A 22,218-nucleotide genomic window follows, 5' to 3' on the forward strand; every position below is an offset into this window, starting at 1 on the left:
AGCCTAATATGATCGCCAGAAGTGACGCACAACTTGATTGACACCTCTGTCGTCCAATGAATGTCTGAGTTTTGGGTTATTGACAGGTCAGTGGAAGCAGGGGGCGGGACATTTACTTATCAGGTTAGTGTGAGGCGCAGTGGACCGCAGTCAGCGATTGCATTGAATGTAAGTAAGTGTGAGTGCTGCTGACATTATTCAGATTGCAGCCACGTAAGTAATACACAGCAATCGAAAATGATGTCTTATGTCTGCTGTTGCTAAAAGGGATCGGCCTGATCCTCTCGGCCATCCCTTTATTTGAGCAAACAAGCTGCAGATATTTTTTGTTTTTGTTTCCATTTTTTTTTGCAAAAAAAATTGTGCATCCAAGGTCGTCATCTCAACAATTGTGCAGTTGCAAAGCCATCGGGAGTTTCTCAGTCATCGCTGTGTTTGGGACCTAGGCTTGGAGGAAATAGACTGTGTGCACGGTGGGAACACGATACGATTGATCTCTTTTGTCCTTGACTGTTATCTTTTTATATAATTTTTTTGATAAATATATATATATATATATATATTGCTGCTCGCCAATATTGGAAAGTGCTCGTCAGCCAAAGATCTTCTCATGAGCGAGTGCGTGCGTGCAAAACCAATCCCCTTAAAGTTTTAACTTGGTGGACGTTGCAAAGCAGATGACGAGAGGGTGAACGCCGTACTCTTGTTTTATGATAGTTTGAGGCTATTTGTTTCAGCTGCAAAGAGAAAGACGGCGAGAGAGAGAGAGAGGGGATCGGACGCCACCTAGAGTCGGAGGGCGAGGAGTTGAGTAGTTTCCTATCCATCCATCCATCCGTCGCCACCTGGCTGGCTTGTGTGCAAGCGCCTCGGCCAGTCTGCTGCGGCGAATGCCCTCGCGTAACCACAAGAACAAAAGCATTGTGAGCTGGCGTTCCACGTTCCGCTTCCAGAACACCAGGGCCTGATTCCATTCGATTGTTTGCATTATTTGGCACATCCGAACATTCTATGCAAAAGACAAAAACTGTAGCAATAAACATACAGTCGGCATTATTACTCCAAATGGTGCTCATTTTTAAATAAAGAACTCCTTTACTCCTGCTGGGGAAAAACACACACACAACTGGATCTACAAGTCTAGACCAAAGTACGTACTGAGAGGGGGGAAACGCTCCTACATTTAGCTTCTGGAGTAAAATCCTTCCTAAACTCTTGCCAATACAACGTGGACGCTTGCCAGTGAAGCTATATATTTTTTAAGAGGACTACTATTTACAGCCCCATGAGCATACAGAGATCCAGTCCAATCAGCATTGTAAGGTATGGACGATCGCGGCACAAGGCTCATCACGAATATGAAGAATTATCTTGTGTGAGGACTAGTGACTCCAGCCAGAGTTTCAGCCCGAACCTAGGCTCTCCCAGCCCACCTGAAACCCCTAACTCGTCTCATTGCATTTCTCAAATCGGACAGTATCTATTGTTGGAGCCTTTAGAGGGGGACCACGTTCTTGGGGCTGTGCATTTGCATAGCGGCGAGGAGCTCGTCTGTAAGGTAAAAAAAAACAATTACTGATCCCTTAATCAGTGAAACGCCATTTGGTTCAATTTCAATTACATGTGCGCACACACTAACACAATACACAAGATGCAAAAGTACAGCCTCTTTGTTAATCTGAATCGAGAGCCCAAAAACTTGAGCTGTTGAAGCTCTTTCATTCGGCAATCGTGCGTATTGCGTTTTTGGGAGGGGATATTTAATGAAACTTTAAACTGCACAATAAGGATACGTACTGTATGGGACATTGTATTTGATCTAGTTTTTAGCCATAGCAGTTTTAATGTAAAACAATCTATATGTTGGGTTACTTTACCCCAATGTATTGTTTCCTGTTGGAGTGGTAGGAAAGGATGCCAAATTTCATTTATTTTGTTTCCACAGGTATTCGATATTGGTCGATATCAAGAAACATTAGCAGCCTATTTTTGTTTGTCTGCACACGAAAGCATCAACCAGATAACTGAAATCCTTCTAGGGGAGCAACGATCATATGTTTTCTTTGAAAAGAGTCATGGGGATATGCATTCATTTGTTCGCACTTGCAAGAGGCTCAAAGAGGATGAAGCAGCAAGATTATTCTATCAGATAACGTCTGCTGTAGCACACTGCCACGACAATGGCGTGGTACTGCGAGATCTCAAATTAAGAAAATTTGTATTTAAAGATGAGGAACGGTAAGATTGGCAACCTATGATCGTTTTAATCCATCAAGTATAATGCAAAAATATTAATATAAACAGCGGCCCTCCATTGCAATAACCCCACCATGCAGCAGTGCAAGAAACAACGTTCTGCACTTTGTTTAAACTGTTAACACTCCTCCTCCAATGATCTGTTTTGTCGATGAGATCAGTTGGTAAATATTTAACGTAACTCATTACGTTGCTGGTTTTGTTTAGACGAAGATTTCTGAAACTGATTTAAGTCTCTATACTACAACCAAATAAATGACAAATGTCACTTTTTTAACTTGATTAACCCTTCCATGGGAGTTTTGTCCAACGAGTTGGCAACAGAATTGTATGCTTAAGCTTTTTAGAGAATTAGTGCTATTAATTCGATTAAACGTTGAGCTTAAAGTGTCTTTACTATATTAGTCACTGATGCTGCTATAACTGATTTTTTTTCCTCATGAATGGCACGTAGATTGGACTCGTCCCTCCTTTGTTAGAGATCAGCACGCTGGCGCACTTTTCATAGCAACCTGAAATAATGCTGTAGTTTCAGCTCACAATGCGCACTGGAGTGAGGCAGAATATTAAATCGGGGGCCATCATAACCAGACATTATTGGCATAGATGGGCTGCCTTGCTATTGCAAGATACTAAATGTTCTTCCCACGCAAGTGAACCTAGGTCACACACAGGTTACAGTAACGGAAGGAGACTTTTTAACATTTGGTGCAAAGCTTGAAAGTATTGACTGCGTATATAACCGTCACTTCTTCTTGTATTTGCAGTCACCCATGTGCTACTGCATTGTGCGAGTGAATTCAATTCCGCATTTAACATGCACATCAACAATAAATACTTTACCCGAGTGTACACTATAGATATTTACTTGCATCGAAAGAAAGTAGCATCATTTTATATTTGTTCCCTATTGTCCAACTATATTCTTTACGGTTAATGCAACCAGGGCGATTTAAAACCATCTGCAGCAATACAGTAATGCAAAATTGTCTTTCATATATAAATAGTGCGATGTCCAACCTCTGCTCAAATAGCGGAGAGATACTTTATGATGCGTGTGTGGACCCACTTGTGCACATGGGAACGATGTTTGATTTTATTTAGAGATTTGGCAAGTGATTTCTAGATTGCTAAGAATATAGTTCAAAATGAACAACCGTACAACTAGCATGGATGGTGATAGTTGAAATGCAGGAATATATGTGAAGCGGAGTGCACCTTTTAGTGAATGGAAGAGGTGGAGGGTGCTTTGTAAATTTAAGAACGAGTGGAGAGCTTGCTGGGTCACAGAGCAGTGCGCACGCACCATGTCACCACGTGGGCACCAGTACATGTGTGCGATACAACCGCTACAGGGGATTAGCAAGAGATCAGCATTCCGCTCAGCAACCAATGCACATCCGCACAGGGACTCGTTCGTTTCAAATGCAAATTGGATTTTTGACAGCGACATTTTGCTGTTGCAGTTGGCAAGTTTAAACTGACGTTTTTACACTGGGTATGTGGGTGGGGATTTTGACCCGTGTCTTTGCCTACTGCATTTAAAAACAAACAATTAACTGCGGGTTGCAGTCGCTCCCCCAACCTGCCCCCCCCAGGACCTCGGCATTGTGGGCGGCCTGCCGGAGCGAGCAGCGGGGGTTTGTGTTACTCGCAGGCCGCAGTGAGGTCCGAGATGTGTCGGTGAAGCGAGACTACCCTGGGGGCAGCTTCCCCAAGTCTCTATGGCGACACAAGCGCATTTCCGGCGCGTTGCTCTGCGGTCTCATTCACACAGCAATGGGAAGGCATTGGCAGACGTCGTTTCCCTTCTGCTGCCTAGACAGCTGTTGTTGTCTTTTGCAATAATGTGAAGAGAGGTTTATTTTTGCATTTTATTTTTTGTAATTTTAAAGTCGCCGTTGCCTGCTCATATCCCCCGAGTTGTTAGACTCTATATGCCTTTGTCTCCTTCGTTTAAATTGAGAAATCATCAAACAAAAGTGCCCTTTGTAAAGGGGCACAACTGATAAATTACAACACAAAGGAAATTTAGAACTGAAATAATATCGGCCGTGTTTGCCAAAAATCCCATACCCTGCAGTGCCCACCAGTCACGGAAAGCCTCCAAGTGTACCGGTGGGCAGCATGTGCTCCAGGGCCACCCGGGCATGGATACGACCATGGAAGAGAGGCAGGCAGCCAGAGCGACTCATGCTATGTATGTAGAATGGAGGAGTTTTTTTTGGTTACAATAACATCTTCAATTAATATGGGTTTAAAACTGCTGTTCAACCAGAAAAGAGAGAAAAATCAGCTTTTTAAAAATCCGGTCGTCTTGTGGCACAGCTCTCCAGCTGCTGGATTTTTTTTTGCACACATGCCTTTCTTTTGATAGTAGAATCTTTTGTATTGCTTGATTTTGGTTCTTTAGTGGTCAGTTGAAATGTCCAGTTTAAAAACTTGTCACCTGAATGTTTAATATGCAATAAAATACCCAGAATTGTGGGGGAAAAACCTTACGGCAACTTCCGTTATATAACTGGGCAATTGAGAACGTGTTGTCCAGTAAGTAGCAGCTAAATGACTGGCTAATGTTGTCTGTGCAAGTGGTTTAGTACTCACTTGATCCTGCACAAAGGAGGGGGTGGGGGAGAAAGATTGGTGGCAGGGACTTACTGTATCCTGGTTCTTTGTTTTTACTGGTTAAAAGGGGTGTATCTTCATGCAAGTATCGCCTTGAGCTACAAATTTACTACTTGTCGTGTGCCGACGAATGCATATGTTGCAGACAAGTGACTTAACTAATCATTTGCTTGCATAACAAATTAGTAGTCTTTATTTCAAGTGCTGCGTTGCGTTCAGTCACTTGAGACTTTACATAAATAGTTTGTGGAATCTAGTGGCAGAAATGGACAATGCACTAAAATAACACATTTTCTGCTAGTACAGATAATGCTTTTGGATGTGCAGGAAAATGATTCAAACTGCTTTAATACTTTTGAGATACCAGAAGCTCTTTTTCTGTACGTCTTGTATTAAAAAAAAATATTCTCTTAACAGCAGCTCTGGGCAAAATTCAATCCCTAGTGGTAAAAATGTGTATTTGTTTACTTTGGCTTTCACAGTAGTTAAATGGTGAGAGCTCTTATGTTTCTTACTCTGGTCAGAGCACTGTCCTTACTTATTTAGAGAGGCATGATAGTAATATTTTACAGAGAACTGTGAGCTAATGGGAGCTATGCTATTAATTCAAATGCCTGTCCTGTTGCATCTTTTTCTTGTGAGTGTCATGGGGATAAGCTTTACATAAGCTGCCTGACCAAAAGTTTTCATAATTCATTTTAGGAAGACAAGCCACAGCAACCTAGTTGGCTAAAATGAGTATGGGAAACGCTAACCAGAGCAATAAAAAACAGTTGAGAAATATTCTCAATCAAATAAAGACTGAAGTATTCCTTTCCAGGGCTTCAAACTTGAGGGTGCCAATGTAGATTGACATACTATGAACCATCAATTTATTAGAAATGTTGCTAACTCATTTTAAAATGTACCTCTTTTAGATTGCATGAGTAAAGTATAGAATTAACTACAGGGTCGGTGTCATTTATTTTTGAACATTTTGCTTCCACTGAATATAATATGGGTTGAGAATGCAGTGTTTTCCAAGTTCTGAATATTGTACTGTGACTGATTTGAAATTTGCTTGTCTCTGGGCATGTAATGCATATGTGGAGATGTGAGCGTGCTGACTGTATTTGATGCATTTTCCTGCATCTGGGGCTACTTTGATTATTTGATTTATCCTGCGCTGGATCGCCTGGAAGCAACAAATACAGATGCTGCTGGATTTCCTTGCAGTTTGGGGTGGGTGGTTGCCCACGATGCCTCTCTAATGGCACAGATGAGCGTTGGTAAGATGGAGTGACCTCCCACTGACTCCACCTAGTTTGGGATGGAGGGGATGGGGCAGCAGTAGAATTCACCAACAGGCACTATTCTGGTGTAATTGCATGTGTGTTTTGGTGTTGGTAGTGGGTTTGGTGCAAGGGGTGTTGTGTTCTAGAACGTCAGTGTTAATCTTGTGAGTTGATAATTAAATTACAAAGATGAAAATTTTTTAAACCATTTTCCAAATTTCTGTATCTAATCCTTCTCACTCCAGCAGCAGCTCTGCTTGAAAGTGATAGTTTCTGGTGCTTCTATAAACTTCATACCCCCAATATACTATGTTGAGTGCATACTTCAATTTCTTTTGAAGTTTTAGCCTCAATAAATTGCTCCCATTAGCTGGAGGGAAATAATATTTTCTAGGTCACAGAATTTTCCATAGTTGCCTTCAATGCTATTATTTATTGACTGATTTCTACTGGGGTGCAATAGGTTTCTCTACTGATTCTCAGCGAATCCCTTCAAGCGACAACATTGGAGATTAAGTTCTCTGTCTGCTGATGAAACTGTTAGCCTCGTTTCACTGACAGCTGACACTGCATTTTGCACATTCAAGTGCCTCTGAGGCTGGTCTGTCGGTCGCCTTCCTATCCCTCGACCAAGAGAAGGCGTTCGACAGGGTGGATCACGACTATCTGCTCGGAACTCTGCGCGCTTTCGGGTTCGGGACGCATTTCGTCGCCCGGATCCGACTTTTGTACGCCGCCGCGGAGTGTCTGATTAAGGTTAACGGGTCCTTGACGGCGCCCCTTCGCTTTAGGAGAGGGGTGCGCCAGGGATGCCCCATGTCCGGCCAGTTATACGCCGTTTGCGTGGAGCCTTTCCTGCGCCTCTTGCGGACGAGGTTGACGGGACTGGCTCTGCAAGGGCCGGGCGTGGAGGTCGTCCTCTCGGCTTACGCCGATGACGTGCTCCTCGCGGTAGAGGATCCCGCTGACCTGCGGAGGATGCGTGAGTGCCAGGAGATTTACTCGGCCGCGTCCTCCGCCAGGATCAACTGGGAGAAATGTTCCGGACTCCTGGTGGGTCAGTGGCGGGTGGACTCCCTGCCGGAGGAGCTCAGGCCTTTTGCCTGGAGCACGACCCATCTCCTCTATCTGGGAGTCTACCTTAGCCCCGACGAGGAAGCCTGGCCGGCGAACTGGCAGGAGCTGGAGGCCAAGGTCGCCGCTCGCCTAGGGCGCTGGACAGGACTGCTCCGAGTGCTGTCCTACAGGGGTCGAGCGCTAGTCATAAACCAGCTGGTGGCCGCAATGCTGTGGTACCGGCTGGTCACTTTGACCCCTCCCCCTGCGTTTGTCGCCAAGATACAGAAGAAGCTGGTGGACTTCTTCTGGAACAACAGGAAGCACTGGGTCTCTGTCGCGGTCTTGAGTCTCCCGCTTGAGGAGGGCGGTCAGTCGTTGGTGTGCGTCAGCGCCCAGCTCGCGACTTTCCGTCTTCAGACCCTGCAGAGATACCTTTACGTCGAGCCCCCTCCTAGGTGGTGTGCTCTGGCGAGGTATTTCTTCCGCCAGCAGCTCGACCTCAATTATGACACGCAGCTCCTGTTTGTGAACTTGGGGGGTGCCAGGACCGCCCTCCGGGAGCTGCCTGTCTTTTACAGGGAACTCATCAGGGTCTGGAACAAAGTCTCCACCAAGCGCAGCTCTCCGCCGGCTGGAGTGGCGGCCGTCCTGCAGGAGCCGCTGCTCGGGAATCCGTACCTCCACGGCCGAGGCTTCATGTGGCGGTCGGAAGAGAGGGCTGTGGCTGGTGAGGTGACCAGGGTCAGGGACCTGCTCGATGGCGGAGGAGCGGGCTGGATGGCGCCAGTCACGCTGGCGCGGCGCCTAAATTCTGCCAACGTCCGCCGCGCGGCCGATGCCATCGAGTCGCTAAAAACAGCTCTGGGCCCTGACTCCGTTAGGTGTATCGAGGAGGCTCAGGCACGTGGGGAGATCCCGTCCGAACTGACCCCCGTCCGGACGGAATTCCTCATCGGCGCCAAACCCCGGAACCTCCCTCGGGGGCCGGCGCCTCACAACTTGAGCCGCCTCGGGGAAATCCCCTCCGTGCCTTTCAGTTCCGCGCGGAGGGGTTTCCTGTACGGGCTGCTCCTGCACACCCTCAACTTTGCCATCCTCGCCGGCCGTCCGGACACGCCATGGCGTACCATCTTGCCGTCCGGAGGAGGCGGGGGTCCCCGATGGAGGGCACTCTACGCAGGGGTCCTCCCACTATTCATCGGGGACTTGGCCTGGAGGGTGGTGCACGGAGCAGTGCCGTGCAACAAATTTTTAAGCCGGTTCACGGACTCCCAGGCCGCCTGCAATTTCTGCGGTCTGGAGGAGTCCGTGTTCCATGTTTTTATTGAATGCACGAGGTTGCAGCCCCTGTTCCACTATTTGAAGGGGCTGCTCCTGAAATTCTGGCTGCACTTCAGTCCCACTCTCCTGATCTTTGGGCACCCTGTGCGGAGGGGAGCGGGTAGGTCCGAGGGCCTCCTCGTAGGACTGCTCCTGGGCACGGCCAAGGGTGCCATCAGCCGGTCCAGGCAGCGGGCGGTCGAGGGGGTCGTTCAACCTGACTGCCTGCCTCTCTTCCGCTCTTACATCCGATCCAGGGTGTCCTTGGAGATGGAGCACGCGGTGTCCACCGGTACGCTCCCGGCCTTCCGCGAGAGGTGGGCACCGGAGGGACTGGAGTGCATCATCACGCCCGGCAACCAAATTTTAATTTGATTTTACGTTTTAAAGTTAATTTGTTTTAACTGCCGGTGCTTTTAGTGTCCCCTTCCCTTTTATAGGGGGCACTGGGGAAAAATTGTGTTTTTAGTGCCCAAAAAAAAACCAAAAAAAAAAAAAAAAACAAAAAAAAAAAAAGGGGGGAAAAAAAGGGCCTTGGAAATGTCTGGAGTGTCACCCAGGTCGGGTGGCACTCTTTAATGTTTTATGTTTTCGCAGGTAGACTCTAAAAGAGTTTCAAGTGCCTCTGAAAAAAAAAAAGGGCCTTGTAAATGTCTGGAGTGTCACCCAGGTCGGGTGGCACCGTTTAATGTTTTATGTTTTGCAGGTGAACTCCAAAAAGAGTTTCAGGTGCCTCTGAATGGATGCTCTACCTCTTTGTTGCCAGGGCTTCATTACTACTATATAACTGCCCGATTTTCTTCCTGTTTTTTTCCCGCTTTACCTTTGAACGGAGTGACTATTTCTGACTGTCTTCGGTACCTTGCCCAAGTAGCTATTCTTCCTGCATGAGTCTAGATCAGGGGTAGGAAATTATTTGGGCTGGAGGGCCACTTAACAAGTTTTGATGAGCTGTTGAAGGCCGCACATCAATGTGCACTTTGGAGAAACAATCGCGAAGTCCTGCGCAGGCCGCTCACCAGGTCGCAGCAAATTTAAAGGGACTGCGCACGTTGGTGAGAGCAAAGTGTCAAATTGGTAAATTTGAAACAGGCAATCACTCCCACCTATACCCTCCCAATAATTTATAAACATAAATTCAGAAGGTCAGATAGTATCTTAAATACACAATGTAGTGCAAAATAATAAAATCTTCTGTTGGTAAACGAATGAAATGATCGATTTACATTATACTGACAGTCTACGTGGCTGTTTGGCAGAGCGACTCGAGTCTGCGAGAAGTGGTCTCTTTTTAGTGTGCTGAGTATGGGGGCCCGAGGCTTCGCAAGGCCTGAACTACGATCACGTGCCATTACCTGGAGTCCTTATGCTCCGGGATCCACTCCCGTGTCCAAAACGACGAGGCGAAAGCCCTCTTTCCGTCCTCCCAATGCCTTCGTACACTAGGTACCGGGAAAGGAAAATCGCACCGTCTTGTCTCTTTGGTAAAAGAGTAATTGAGATGAGCAGCCATGACACAACTCAGACTAATGTGCAGCTTGAGCTCGAGCTCAAGCATTTCTGTCCCGTCCAGCGAGCGGGATAGAATGAACAGTTGGACCGGATATAGCCCGCTGGCAGTATTTTGCCCACCACTGGGCTAGAAGCAAACCCCCCCCCTGCCCCGGGCTCTTTACTGAGGAAACTCCGTAATGGCTGGGACTCAATGTTACTGGGTCTGCACCAGAGTTACACCGGGAGACTGGTGGTACCTCTGCAGAATTCAGATAGCACCTTTCACCCAATTGCACCAATAAACGCACACAGCAATTTATAACTGGAATGAAATTGAGCCCAGGACTAATTTTGAATTAGTTGCTAAAATTCCTTCAGAGACGAGTTGAAACTTTAAAAAAGACCAAAGTAAACAACCTTCCAATCGATTGAATTGTGTCAATTCTGAGTCATGCTGCCAATGGTGGTGGTTTATATATTTAAAGTATTTGTTATGCATTTATCTGGAAAGTATGCACAGATTTATTGAAACTGACCCCACAAACTGAGTAACTCACCTTTTCACGTTGCACTGAGGTTTCGGGTGTGATAACGATACTGATGCAGCGACCTGCAGATTCGATTTGCCCGTCTCTGTTTTTAGTTATGACTCCCTTACTGACCTGCCTTCTGATGTGGGGTCAGGCGCAGCGGATGTTCGGCCTCAAAGCCAGGTCTTGGCAAGTCGGATTGAATCCATTGGCGGACCTTATTTTGCCCGCCACAGGTCTAGCTGGTGAGTGTTGGGCTATTCAATCATCAGGAGTAGCATAGCCAACCCAGTCCAGACCCCACAGATGCACTTTTCCCAAACGTGGCCATTGGATAATGATCAGGAGCCATTTCTTTTTTTTAATTTCCTTTTTTGTAAAAAAAAAAGTCCAGCTCAGAGGCACGGAGGTCAACTGTAGCTTCCCCAGCTGAGTTGATCTAACTCGTAGACCAGAGATTGAACTTGTATTTCATATGTACGACATGATCTCTGAAAGACTGGAGCTGTGATGAGAAAATGGATAATTTTATAAGATGGCAAAATGTAATGGCTGAAAATATTTAACCTGAGGCAGAATTCATTAAGCGCGACTCCCACTATTCCACTGCTGTGCAAATGCTGAATGTGCATTTAATCAGGGAGCTGTACAAGCTGAGCTTTAATGGTTTCCAAATGAAGTGTTGCAACAAGGAGGAGACTGTTTGGTTATCAAAATAAATTGGCACATTCCTGTCCAAATTGTGCAATTGCAATTTTATATTTAGTTGCATAGTGGTGGTTGAGTTATTTGATTGAAGAATGCTTTGCTTATTTGTAGCACTCTTTGTGCTTGCAGAGAGCTGTCATTGATGTGGGAGTCTGCCCCATTCAGAGTAGATTGCTGCTGTAATTTGCTCCTAAACAGCATCTATTTTGTTTATATGCTCTGATTTCAACAAGCAATTGCATTGTTAGAAAAGTTATCTGTAGTATGAATGCTATATTGTATTGATGTTTACTTGTTAACCCTCCAAGTATTGTATGATCGTTTTCAGCATTTGTACATCTTTCTAATATGTTTTGCTTTAGATTCATTACCATGTAAAATATTTTTTGTTAATGACATACATTATTGGGCACAAAGTTGGGCATGTGTGCGTGACAACAAAATATGTGTGCAATAATATAATCCTAGGAGTTGATGTAGCAAAGAGCTAATTCTTTGACGGCCGTGGCTTTTGCATTTCATATCTAGTCTCATTATGCGTTATCACTATGGGAATCACTATGGAAACCAAGTAAGATGGGAATCCTAAATGCAGGAAAGATCACTTTGAATATTAGAAGCTGTTCTTTAATGGGCTTCAACAAATTTGCAACAGTTATGGAAATTGGGTTTTGTATGTATTGGGTGGATTGTATTTTAGAAATAAATGATTGAAGACAAATTAGGAGGCTCACAATTAAATGGGTGGATTACAAGAGATACTGAAGCATCGCTATAATTCCATGAGTGAGAAGGGAGGGTTATTTGTGACTCCTCTGGTTTTACTTGTAGAGCAAAATTATCTCTCTCCTTGTACATTTTAGGCAAAATTAGTCTTGTACATTTTGATTTTGTAGGCTTACAATGAGTTGGGAGCTTCCAAAGTCCTCCATGTAAGGTAGCATTTTCCTGACAAGATTGCCCACTATATTAAATCTTTTTGATAGAGGATTTATATTAAAGCATGTTATTGTTTCAGTCTTGCCAGTCATTCAGAATCTGTTTGTATTTTCCTCTGAAATATGGAGCTGGCTGTGTTACTATCACTTCACTGTCTCTGAAGTACCTAGCCAAGAGATGATAGACCGCTGACCTACTGCTGTGTCTGCCAGCATAACTCTGCACCTCCCTGTGGCGGGTTGCAAGCAGTGAAAGATGTTTTGATCCACATTCTTCCTTCTGTCCTACTTCTGAGTAACTGCCTGTTTCTCTTTTTTTGGGGGGGAAGAAGTTTGTGATCTGTCTTGAGATTGGGAATTGGATGTGTGGGGAGCCATAAGGCACATTGATGTCATTTGAACTTCCATGTCATCCCTTTTTTCTGGTTGAAAAGCCTATTAATGGAGACTTGTAGCATAGCGGCATGATGCGCTTTAAAAGTGGTAGGAAGTCACAGACCTTTGTAACTAGAAGTTCCCTGTTCATGGCACAGAGTAGTATTGGTTCTTGATGGCTTTTTTCACTTTGTGTTGATACATTCTCTAATTTCCAGTTACATTTAACAGAGCAAGCAATTTGAAATGCAGAAATTTTGACAAATCCAGGGTCTATATTTCCACCCATTCAGTCAGTGAGCAAAAAAATCAAGCCTGTTGATTAAAGTTGGTCTTTAATTTGCACAGCATGTTATATATTGGACTGTTTGTTTGAAATTCTAGCAACATACTTTACTTAAAGTGTTATGTTACAATTATGTGATTTGCTTTTCTTTGTTGTAGCACACAAGTAAAGTTGGAAAGCTTGGAGGATGCTTATATCTTGAATGGTGAAGATGATGCTCTTTCAGACAAGCACGGATGTCCAGCATATGTGAGCCCTGAAATCCTTAACACCAATGGCAGCTACTCTGGTAAGGCAGCTGACGTTTGGAGTCTCGGTGTGATGCTGTACACGATGCTTGTTGGACGGTATCCCTTCCATGATGTGGAGCCAAGTTCACTCTTTAGCAAGATTCGGCGTGGCCAGTTTAACATTCCAGAAACACTTTCCCCAAGGGCAAAATGCCTTATCCGTAGCATCTTGCGTCGTGATCCTTTGGAAAGGCTGACATCCCGGGAAATCTTGGACCATCCCTGGTTTGCCTCTGATTTCGCAGCTTCTAGTTCCGGGTATGGTGCTAATGAAAAAGAAGCAGTTGATCAGCTGGTGCCTGATGTGAATATGGATGTTGAGTTGGACCCGTTTTTCAACTGAGTTTACCCATAAGTTGGGTGTCATTGAGAAGATACAACAGCTGGTACCCACCACATGAAGGAGTCCTTCCTGAACTGATTAACGGTACCTTGAATCGACCTAGCTTGGTAGCAAAAATGGTGCAGATGTACTGTGACTTAAAATGACTAGCAGAGTGGGACTTCTAAGGGTTAACATGTAGCACAACTAATTAGGGGGGGTTCTGCTATCAAGTTAGATTGATTTGGAGGAAAAGGCAGTGTAAAATGTTGCAGCTTCTCATCTCATGGAGCCACGGAGAGCGCTGAATACTGCACACGTGCGTAACTGTGCAGTTCTTTACTCCATTTTATAATGGTTGCAAATCACAATAAATAGAAACTTAATTAGACTCGACACACAATGTAACACATTGGCATCGCACTGTTAGATTATTTTCCTTCTCATTATTCAGGGAATGTACAATCCTCCTTTTAAGAGTCTCCTTAATTGTTTCTGATGTTTTAACATCTTAATGTGATTCATAAAAAAAAAAATTTAGGTGCACATGAACCGACATAAAATGCGGGTGCTAAAAGGAAAAGTTCTGCTTGTGTTTATATGTAGCTATTTTCATTATCTTGTGTAATTCTTTTTTTCTGATTAAACTAAATATTCTTGTCAGAAAATGGGCATTTTAATGCCCAGTTCCCTAAGAGGGAATAACTGTTATCTGTTGAGTGTACAATACTTCAATGCCGGTTGGCAGGGACGATTAAAATGAAATGTCATGTGTAACTTCACTGGTAGTGAGGTCCTTATTGGCAAACATTCAGGGTTTGAAATACATCTACTGGAACTGTTGTACCCGTACAAATAAAATGGTGTCCTACCCTATAATACAATTTTTGCAGGTTTGGTAGTGTGTATTTATTTTAGATGTCAATGTAATCTGTCTTTTCCTACAACAGTATTCGAATTTAGTTATTTTTGTTTTTATTTCCCCACCCTCATCGAGCACTGATCATTCGGTCCTTTCTTCCAATACTGCCAGGTAATAGCCATCTTGGGTTGTGCAGAGGTTTGGTCCTGAAGTTAAGCTATCCTGTCCCAGACATAATTTTTATCTCGCTCTCTTGAAACCAATTACATTTTGTGTACTTGTAACAAATACATGTGCCATCACAAAATGATACTATAGGTTATGCAATCATGTTAGCATCATATCTCCTTGTTATTGGGAGCTTAAAAGTATACTTTTGCAGGTATCTGGCTACTTTCGCTCTGTTCTTTCAATTGGTGAACAAGTAAACTTTGCAATATCAGTGAGGTTGAAGTGTTTATCAGCCTTGCCCTGCTGCAAACTTAAGACATCTTGCGACAAAGACTTAAAAATTCTTGTGTAAGTGTTCAGCACCCATAATTGAGTAACACCACGATACAAGTGAGTTTAAGCTATCACACGAGTAAGTGAGTAACTGGTCTAATGTTCTGTTCCGTGGCTTGGTGCTGTACAGTTTGAAATTAAGTGACTGAATTAACAGGATTAGATTGCAGTAATTACTTATCATTAAGTAATTATTCCTGTTAATACTTTTTTAATTCAAGGTTGTGCTTTCATGAGGCACTCTACATGGTATCTTGTGAAAAATATTTATAGTACCTGGGACTGACCAATCATAGTGATACAGTTGTATGCATAAAAACCAATTGTTCATTTACAAAACGTCGTTTTTTAATTGTGGTCGTGAAGGCCATGTGTAAAGTCGTACAGTTCAGCTCGAGTTGGCATGATATTTTGATAGTTGGGTAAATTATACTTTCTTTTCACCATAGGTAAACATGACCTTTTTACAAAGCATTTAATACAAGCACATTTTACAGGCCTATAATTGGTAAAATTATTGAGCAGACACATCTGTGCATACAGTATGTATTTCAAACCCTGAATAGGTTGTAGATTTGTTTTTAATTTAGCTTGTCATTACTTTCCTTTTGCTTTCAAATTGCTATATATTAGGAATCTCTTAACTTGCATACTTATTTTTTTCCTGTGTTGTCTCCAGTACCTCGGTTGTTTGATTACTGCCTGTACCAGTTCTGTGAAATGGTCATGTTCTTGGATAGGTATACGTGGACTCTGTAGTACGTATCTGTTAACTTGAATTTGTGCTTTTATAGTATGTTGCATGTACGTACAGCTACTTGACCTATTTGGCTTATGGATGCTATTGCCTGCATTTCAGGAGAGCTTGTATATGCCAATTAAAAACACAGACGAGGATGGTTAATTAAAGTTCTCATTGGGGGGGAAAAGCTGCAGCTGACCTGCCAAGTGTTAATTTAAAATTTCAAAAAAAAAATCACAAAAGAAAATGGGAGTGAATTCATATTCACTCTGGATGGTGCTATGTTGAGAAGGACTACTTGTCTTTGTTTCAAACTAAAGTGGAAGGGGAACAGAGGAGACTGCATGGTGGGTTTTACTGCCTCTGGTGTTTTGATTGTATTGTATTTGGTTTGATGTTTTGTCCTAATCTTCTCCTTCAGTAAATAAATTGTGAATTGCACAACTAACTGAGTGCTGCTATTTCTTCTAAATCTGTGTACATTTTGTGTGTTTTCTTTTTTTTTGTGATCTAAAAGTGGAACCCTTCAACCAATGGGTATGGTTCTATCTACTACTCTTGGGAGGGTGGGAGAGACATACAATAGGATATGTATGGAGGTTGGGTAGTAAGCATTTCTTCCACCTATGGTTTTCTCCTGATTTAAATGACACACCTGGACAGAAGCAATGGTTATTACCATGGCTATCTTATTTCTGTTGCATTATCTGCAGACTTCTGAACAATTTTAGTTGTAAGTTTAATCCGTTAACTAATTTATACCATTCATTGAACCTCAATTGTTCAGGGAGACGAGAGTTTTGAATAGCATCACCTCTATCCAAAGTCAAGTGTTTTTTTTCCTTTTCCCGTTTACCCTTCCATCTCCCCCCTCCCAACGGCTCCCTGCCAAATGAGCAGACCTACAATGTTATCAATTGTTTGTATCTGTTGGTCTGACTGAAGGTACTTTCAGGTTAGATGTATGGGCTATATATTATCCTAATATTCTCCTCGTTTAGTAACGATTTAACATTTCTGCTGTTTTGAGATCTAAATCTTAAACTCTTGATCAAACCAACTTCAGCTATTTGCTGCCAAGAGATGTTACTTTTTAGCTGAATCACAATGGTGGGATAGAATGTCTGCAATCTTGCACCACTGTTGTAATTTTTGGTGAACTTGGGAGCCTGCCTGACTTTGCTGGAGTTTTTGGAGTTGGGCTATTTGACTAAAATAGTCAGATGCCCGTACCAGTATTGTCACATCTTGAGTGACTGTTGAAGGGGCTACAAAATGCAGGACTTGCATGCCATAAGGGCAAATTGCATACTTAGGACCTGCTAATAAGAGCACTTAAGTTAGAAATCGACCATCTTTCATAAGAAAGCCAACTTCCATTTCTCAGCTTTTCATCTTCTGGAGTGTTACAGCCCATGACCCGGTCCAGGAAAACACCCGTGAACCCCATTTGTGCCATTCCAATGAACTGGACAGCAGAATCTTCCTGGCCACCAGTTCCTGTGGGAATTCTGGCTGATGCCATCCCACCAGTCCTGTCTTATTTTTGAATGCCAGGCTTCCAGGGGGGCAGATGGAACTTCTGCGGTGGGATTGGGCAGAGACCAGTCTTCCTGGGCTCCTCCATATTTTCTGTCTTTACCACCATCACCTGTTGGAAAACTGGGGAACACTGCTAGCCCTAAGGAGGTTTGGGTGATCTTGTCTAGTTCATTTAGGAAAATTCTGCCCCCACCCTGAAAGTTGGAAAGAAGAAATTTGAAGACTTCACCACACAACTTCTTATTTTAAATGAAGACATACAGCCCCCTCAATTTCCCTTATCTGAACATAATGGCAATATTTCATGGATTAATTTTTTGTAGCTTTTTTGTTAAATATATGGTTTGGCTGAGATGTCAATCTTTACAGTTATCCCTAGTGTTTTGAATGCAAGACTTTTAAAGTTACAAAGACCATTTTTTAAATGCATTTATTAGTAAATAGCATGTTAACTCCTGCAGCTTGTCAAGCACCAATCACATTCCGGAGCGGGTGGGTGGGTTTTTGTCCTTTTGGGTTTTATGCTATATATTTCTGGTTCTGTGACATCACTTGTGTCCATAAGGGGAACTCATGCACCCAGTGATCTGGAATGCAACTATTTTTGGCTCTTGTTTAATTCAACAATGGCATGACCCATGAATCAACCCCATTCTCCCTATACCAGCTCGTAAAACATGAAGCATGTTGCCACATGAATTTGCCTCTGTGGAAGATGGACCAAAATTGCACTTTGCAGATGACGTGCAGCCTTAGAGCAATGGTTGGTTTACTTATAGAATAAATGAGTGCCGTGCGACGGCTCGGCCTGGAAATCGGCGCAGTCCCGGCCTACAAGACCATCAGCAGGCCGGGGCCATTGAAGGGAGCAGTGTGCGGTGGCCTGGCGCGGTCCTGGCCTGCAAGACCATCAGCAGACCGGGGCCATTGGAGGGAGCGCGCGGCGGCATACCACTGCAGGGAACAGCGTGTGCTGCTGCAGGAGGGGATGGCTACGAAGCCAGGTCGCTGATTACAGTGCGGGCAGGCACAGCAGGAAGGGCGAAGGAGGCAAAAGTTTGTAGAGGGAAGTGACCGGGGCCCAGGAGAGGCGTGAATCTGGGGCCCAGAAGAGGCGAGGGCCCAGGGGCAGCACGGGCCAGCTCACATTGAGATATATGTGCACGCTCGGTCTGTGCAGCAGAGCTGGTCTCCAGTTGGTCTTGGGTAATCCTTGCCACTGGACTAAGACTGAGCTCTGTCAAGCCTGTGTGGTGGCTGGTGTACAATGGCCACCACACATTAAAAAAATCCAAGCACAGGCATCTTCCACCCTTCACGATGTAGTTTGAGATCTGGAATATTAGGTCCTTCATTGAAACACCTGTGAACTCATCCCTTTTTGGTGTGGGAGCAAGTCATCCTCGCTTTGAGGGACCGCCTATGATGATGATGAAATGAATGAACGGTATACAGCTTACACAGCTAGAAACATGTATTTCCCTGCATTCTTTGATTTATGAAAAACTAAAGTCACAACTTGCATGCTCTCTAACTTTCTCTAGCTTAATCCTAAAATGATTCATAAAAGTACAAACCAATGTTTCTTTTGCTGCTGGATGTCAAATTCACAGTCCACTGTAAATTGCCCCCTTGTATGTCTGTGATGTGTTTGGGGGATCAGCCTACCAAACTGAAAGTTGGGGGGGGTGGGATGAAGGAGGGTTCCCAATGTCTGCCAGACCTTTTCACCTGAGTGAATAGAATGGAATAACAAAATGAGCGCTTGATTGTTGCAAGGAGTCATTCTCTCAATGGTTTAAGATATTTGAGATTGTGGATAATGACCAACCCCCTCCCAAGTATAACACTTTAAAACGCTATCATAGTCAGACTAATTCCAGACAAGCGTCTGGCTTATTGGGCAGAAATGTATGTAGGCTTGGGAGTTAACATTATACATCTGCTGAATCTAGCATTATCAAAATATTGTAAGTTTAAAAAAAAATCAACCCTGGCAAAAATCTAATTTGCCACAATGTGCTCTCTGCTGAATGTTGCGCTGTCTCAATTTTCCAATGGTGTTCCAGGTATCTCCTTGATAAAGAAGGAAAGGGCTTGAAAAATATCATCTAGGAGTTGCTCATGACTGTTCAGTTTCTGTAATCTCAACAGATCTTCCCAGCTGAATCGCAGTCTAACTCCTAGGCATCAAATCTTTTTGTGATCAGCAAAATGACTGAAAAATCCAAATGACAATCAATAATTATTAACACTTATTAACCTAGTTCAGTACTTAATATGATTTACTGTGCTCAAATTACTGTTGCTATAGGAACATACAAAATTGAAGTTTGATGCAGGTAGTTAAAAATCTAAGATTCAATACTAAAACAGCCACAGTCCATCAAATCTCACCCCTCTGGTATCCCAACTCTCATAACATCAAACAGCACCTTGAACAACCCCATCGCTGGTCTGTCTGACAAACTTGTTCCATGCATTTATCACTGAGTTAACAAATTCTTCCTATTGTCATTCTATATTTACTTTTTACTCTTCCATTTGGGTATTCTGTTCCAACTTTTGTTTAGTATACCTTGAAGTCATCTAGATTTAGTTTATTGATACCATTAGTAATTTTATATTTTACTCTTTGCCTTCTGGATTGTAAAGCGTACACTTCAACATTTATCACATTTCATCTACTGTATACATGAAACTGGTGGCGCCCCGACCTGCGAGGAAACACCAGCCGCGTGTCGGGGGTATAAGAGGAGCATGCCACTTCAAGATACAGTGCGAGCCGTTAGGGCGACCGCTTCGAGGCGAGCGACTGGTTGACGTCACCAAAACCCAGATCGCCGATTGGAGCGTGGGAAAGAACTTCGGCGGGGCCCAGGTACGGAAAGGTCATGCCGGAGGTGCGGTGAATGACCGGAGCAGAGCGATCCGGACCCAGAAGAGGCGAGGGGCCCACGGACGGCACGGGCCAGCCCAAACTGCGATATGTGTGCGCACTAGGTCCGTGCAGCAGAGCTAGTCTCCAATCGTCTTGGTTAATCCTTGCCACTGCACCAAGACCTAGCTCTGTCAAGCCCGTGTGGTGGCTGGTGTGCAACGGTCACCACACGTTTTTTAAAAAAAAATCCATACACCGGCATCTTCAATATGCAGTTCGTGACCTGGAATATCAGGTCCTTCACCGTGAACTCATCCCTGTTTGGTTTGGAAGCAGGTCATCCTCGATACGAGGTACTGTCTAAGAAGACTTGAGATGACTTGTTACGTTTTTCCTGTTTCCTTTTCAAATGCAATTGTTTTGGGGCATGGTGCTCAAAACTGAAAGCATTCAAAGTGTGGTCTGACCAGTTAATTGTTGAGCCTTAGCATAAGAAGTTTGCAGATAATACAAAAATTGGCCGTGTGGTTGACCGTGAGGAGGAAAACTACACTGCAGGAAGATATCAATGGGCTCATCAGGTGGGCAGATATGTCGCAAATGCAATTCAATCCGGATAAGTGTGAGGTAATGCATTTGGGGAGGGCTAACAAGGCAAGGGAATGCACAATAAATGGTAGGAGACAGAGAAACAAAGGGACCTTGGAGTGCAGGTCCACAGATCCCTGAAGGTAGCACGACAAGTAGATAAGGTGATTAAGAAGGCATATGGAAGGCATTAGTTGAGGCATGGAATACAAGAGCAAGGAGGTTATGCTTGAACTGTATAAAACACTGGTTAGGCCACAACAGTGTGCAATTCTGGTCAGCACATTACAGAAAAGATGTGATTGCACTGGAAAGGGTGCAGAGGAGATTTATAAGAATGTTGCCTGGACTGGAGAATTTTGGCTATGAGTTAAGATTGGAGATGCTGGGAATGTTTTATTTGGAACAGAGGAGACTGAGGGGAGACCTGATTGAGGAGTATAAAATTATGAGGGGCTTGGATAGAGTGGATTGGAAGGACCTGTTTCCCTTAGCAGAGGGGTCAACAACCAGGGGACATAGATTTAAAGTAATTGGGGGAGGTTTAGAGGAGATATGAGAAGAAATGTCTTCATCCAGAGGGTGGTGGGTGTCTGGAACTCACTGCCTGAAAGGATGGTAGAGGCAGAAAGCCTCAACACATTTAAAAAATACTTGGATATGCAATTGAAGTGCTGTAACCTACAGGGCTACAGACCAAGAGCTGGAAGGTAGGATTAGGCTGCATAGCTTTTGCTTGGCCGGCGTGGGCACGTTGGATCGAAATGGCCTGCTTCCATGCTGTAAATTTCTGATCCTAATAACTAGGGGGCATAAATTTAAAGTAATTAATACAAGGGTTAGAGGGGAGTTGAAGAGAACTTTTCTCACCCAGAGAGTGGTGGGAGGTTTGGAATTCACTGCCTGAAATGGTAGTAGAGGCAGAAACCCTCATCACATTTAATATGTACTTGGAAATGCTGTAACCTACAGGGCTATGGACCAAGAGCTATAAAGTGGGATCAGGTTGGATAGCTTATTTTCACAGGCATGATGGGTTGAATGGCCTCCTGTGTTGTAAATGTATAGGATTCTATGATTTTAACTTCTGTAAATTTGTTATATTCCATCATTCTCAGTTTCTTTCTAAATCGTCCTGTGCTAATGTAGTTCTATTTGCTGTATGCATATGGTTTGTTTTGATATATATGATATACTTTGCTTTAGTCACAGTTAATTTTTTTAAAGATTTATCAAAGAATGCCACTATCTGCTTAATCTGTAATCTCCACGAAGAAGTATGGGCTTGTCATGCAGGATCTTTCCCTTTAAGTCTGTACTGACTATTAAGTTACTACTACATATATACTCCTCTTGCATCCTTCAACACTGTGTTCCATTATTTTATCTTCTATTCATGTCAGCCTAATGGTTCTATAATTTGCCTGACTCAAACTTGTCATCCCTTTTTAAAATAAGTGCTATGTATTCCTACTTCTAGCCCTGTCAAACTTTAACAGTGCTGAGTGATTCCTCCATAATGAGTGTGTCCACCATATTTCATCCATCATCATCATAGGCAGTCCCTCGGAATCGAGGAAGACTTGCTTCCACTTCTGAAGTGAGTTCTTTGGTGGCTGAAC

At 43.7% G+C, this 22,218-nt stretch overlaps 1 protein-coding gene across 2 annotated transcripts; it reads left to right on the forward strand.

The window, feature by feature from the left end:
* Window positions 1–151: 151 nt before the first annotated feature.
* Window positions 152–16,033, forward strand: trib2 (tribbles pseudokinase 2). 2 transcript variants are annotated; one of them, XM_070885012.1, is made up of 3 exons: window positions 152–168; window positions 1,946–2,238; window positions 13,024–16,033. In XM_070885012.1, exons 2-3 carry the CDS (start codon window positions 2,084–2,086, stop codon window positions 13,496–13,498), a joined length of 630 nt encoding a protein of 209 aa, XP_070741113.1. In that variant the 5' UTR covers window positions 152–168; window positions 1,946–2,083; the 3' UTR covers window positions 13,499–16,033. The 2 variants fall into 2 exon arrangements, with proteins under 2 accessions (XP_070741113.1, XP_070741112.1); XM_070885011.1 differs by having other exon boundaries at window positions 153–1,558.
* Window positions 16,034–22,218: the final 6,185 nt, after the last annotated feature.

Source organism: Pristiophorus japonicus, chromosome 7 (genome assembly GCF_044704955.1).
Source record: "Pristiophorus japonicus isolate sPriJap1 chromosome 7, sPriJap1.hap1, whole genome shotgun sequence".
NCBI lineage: Eukaryota > Metazoa > Chordata > Chondrichthyes > Pristiophoridae > Pristiophorus > Pristiophorus japonicus.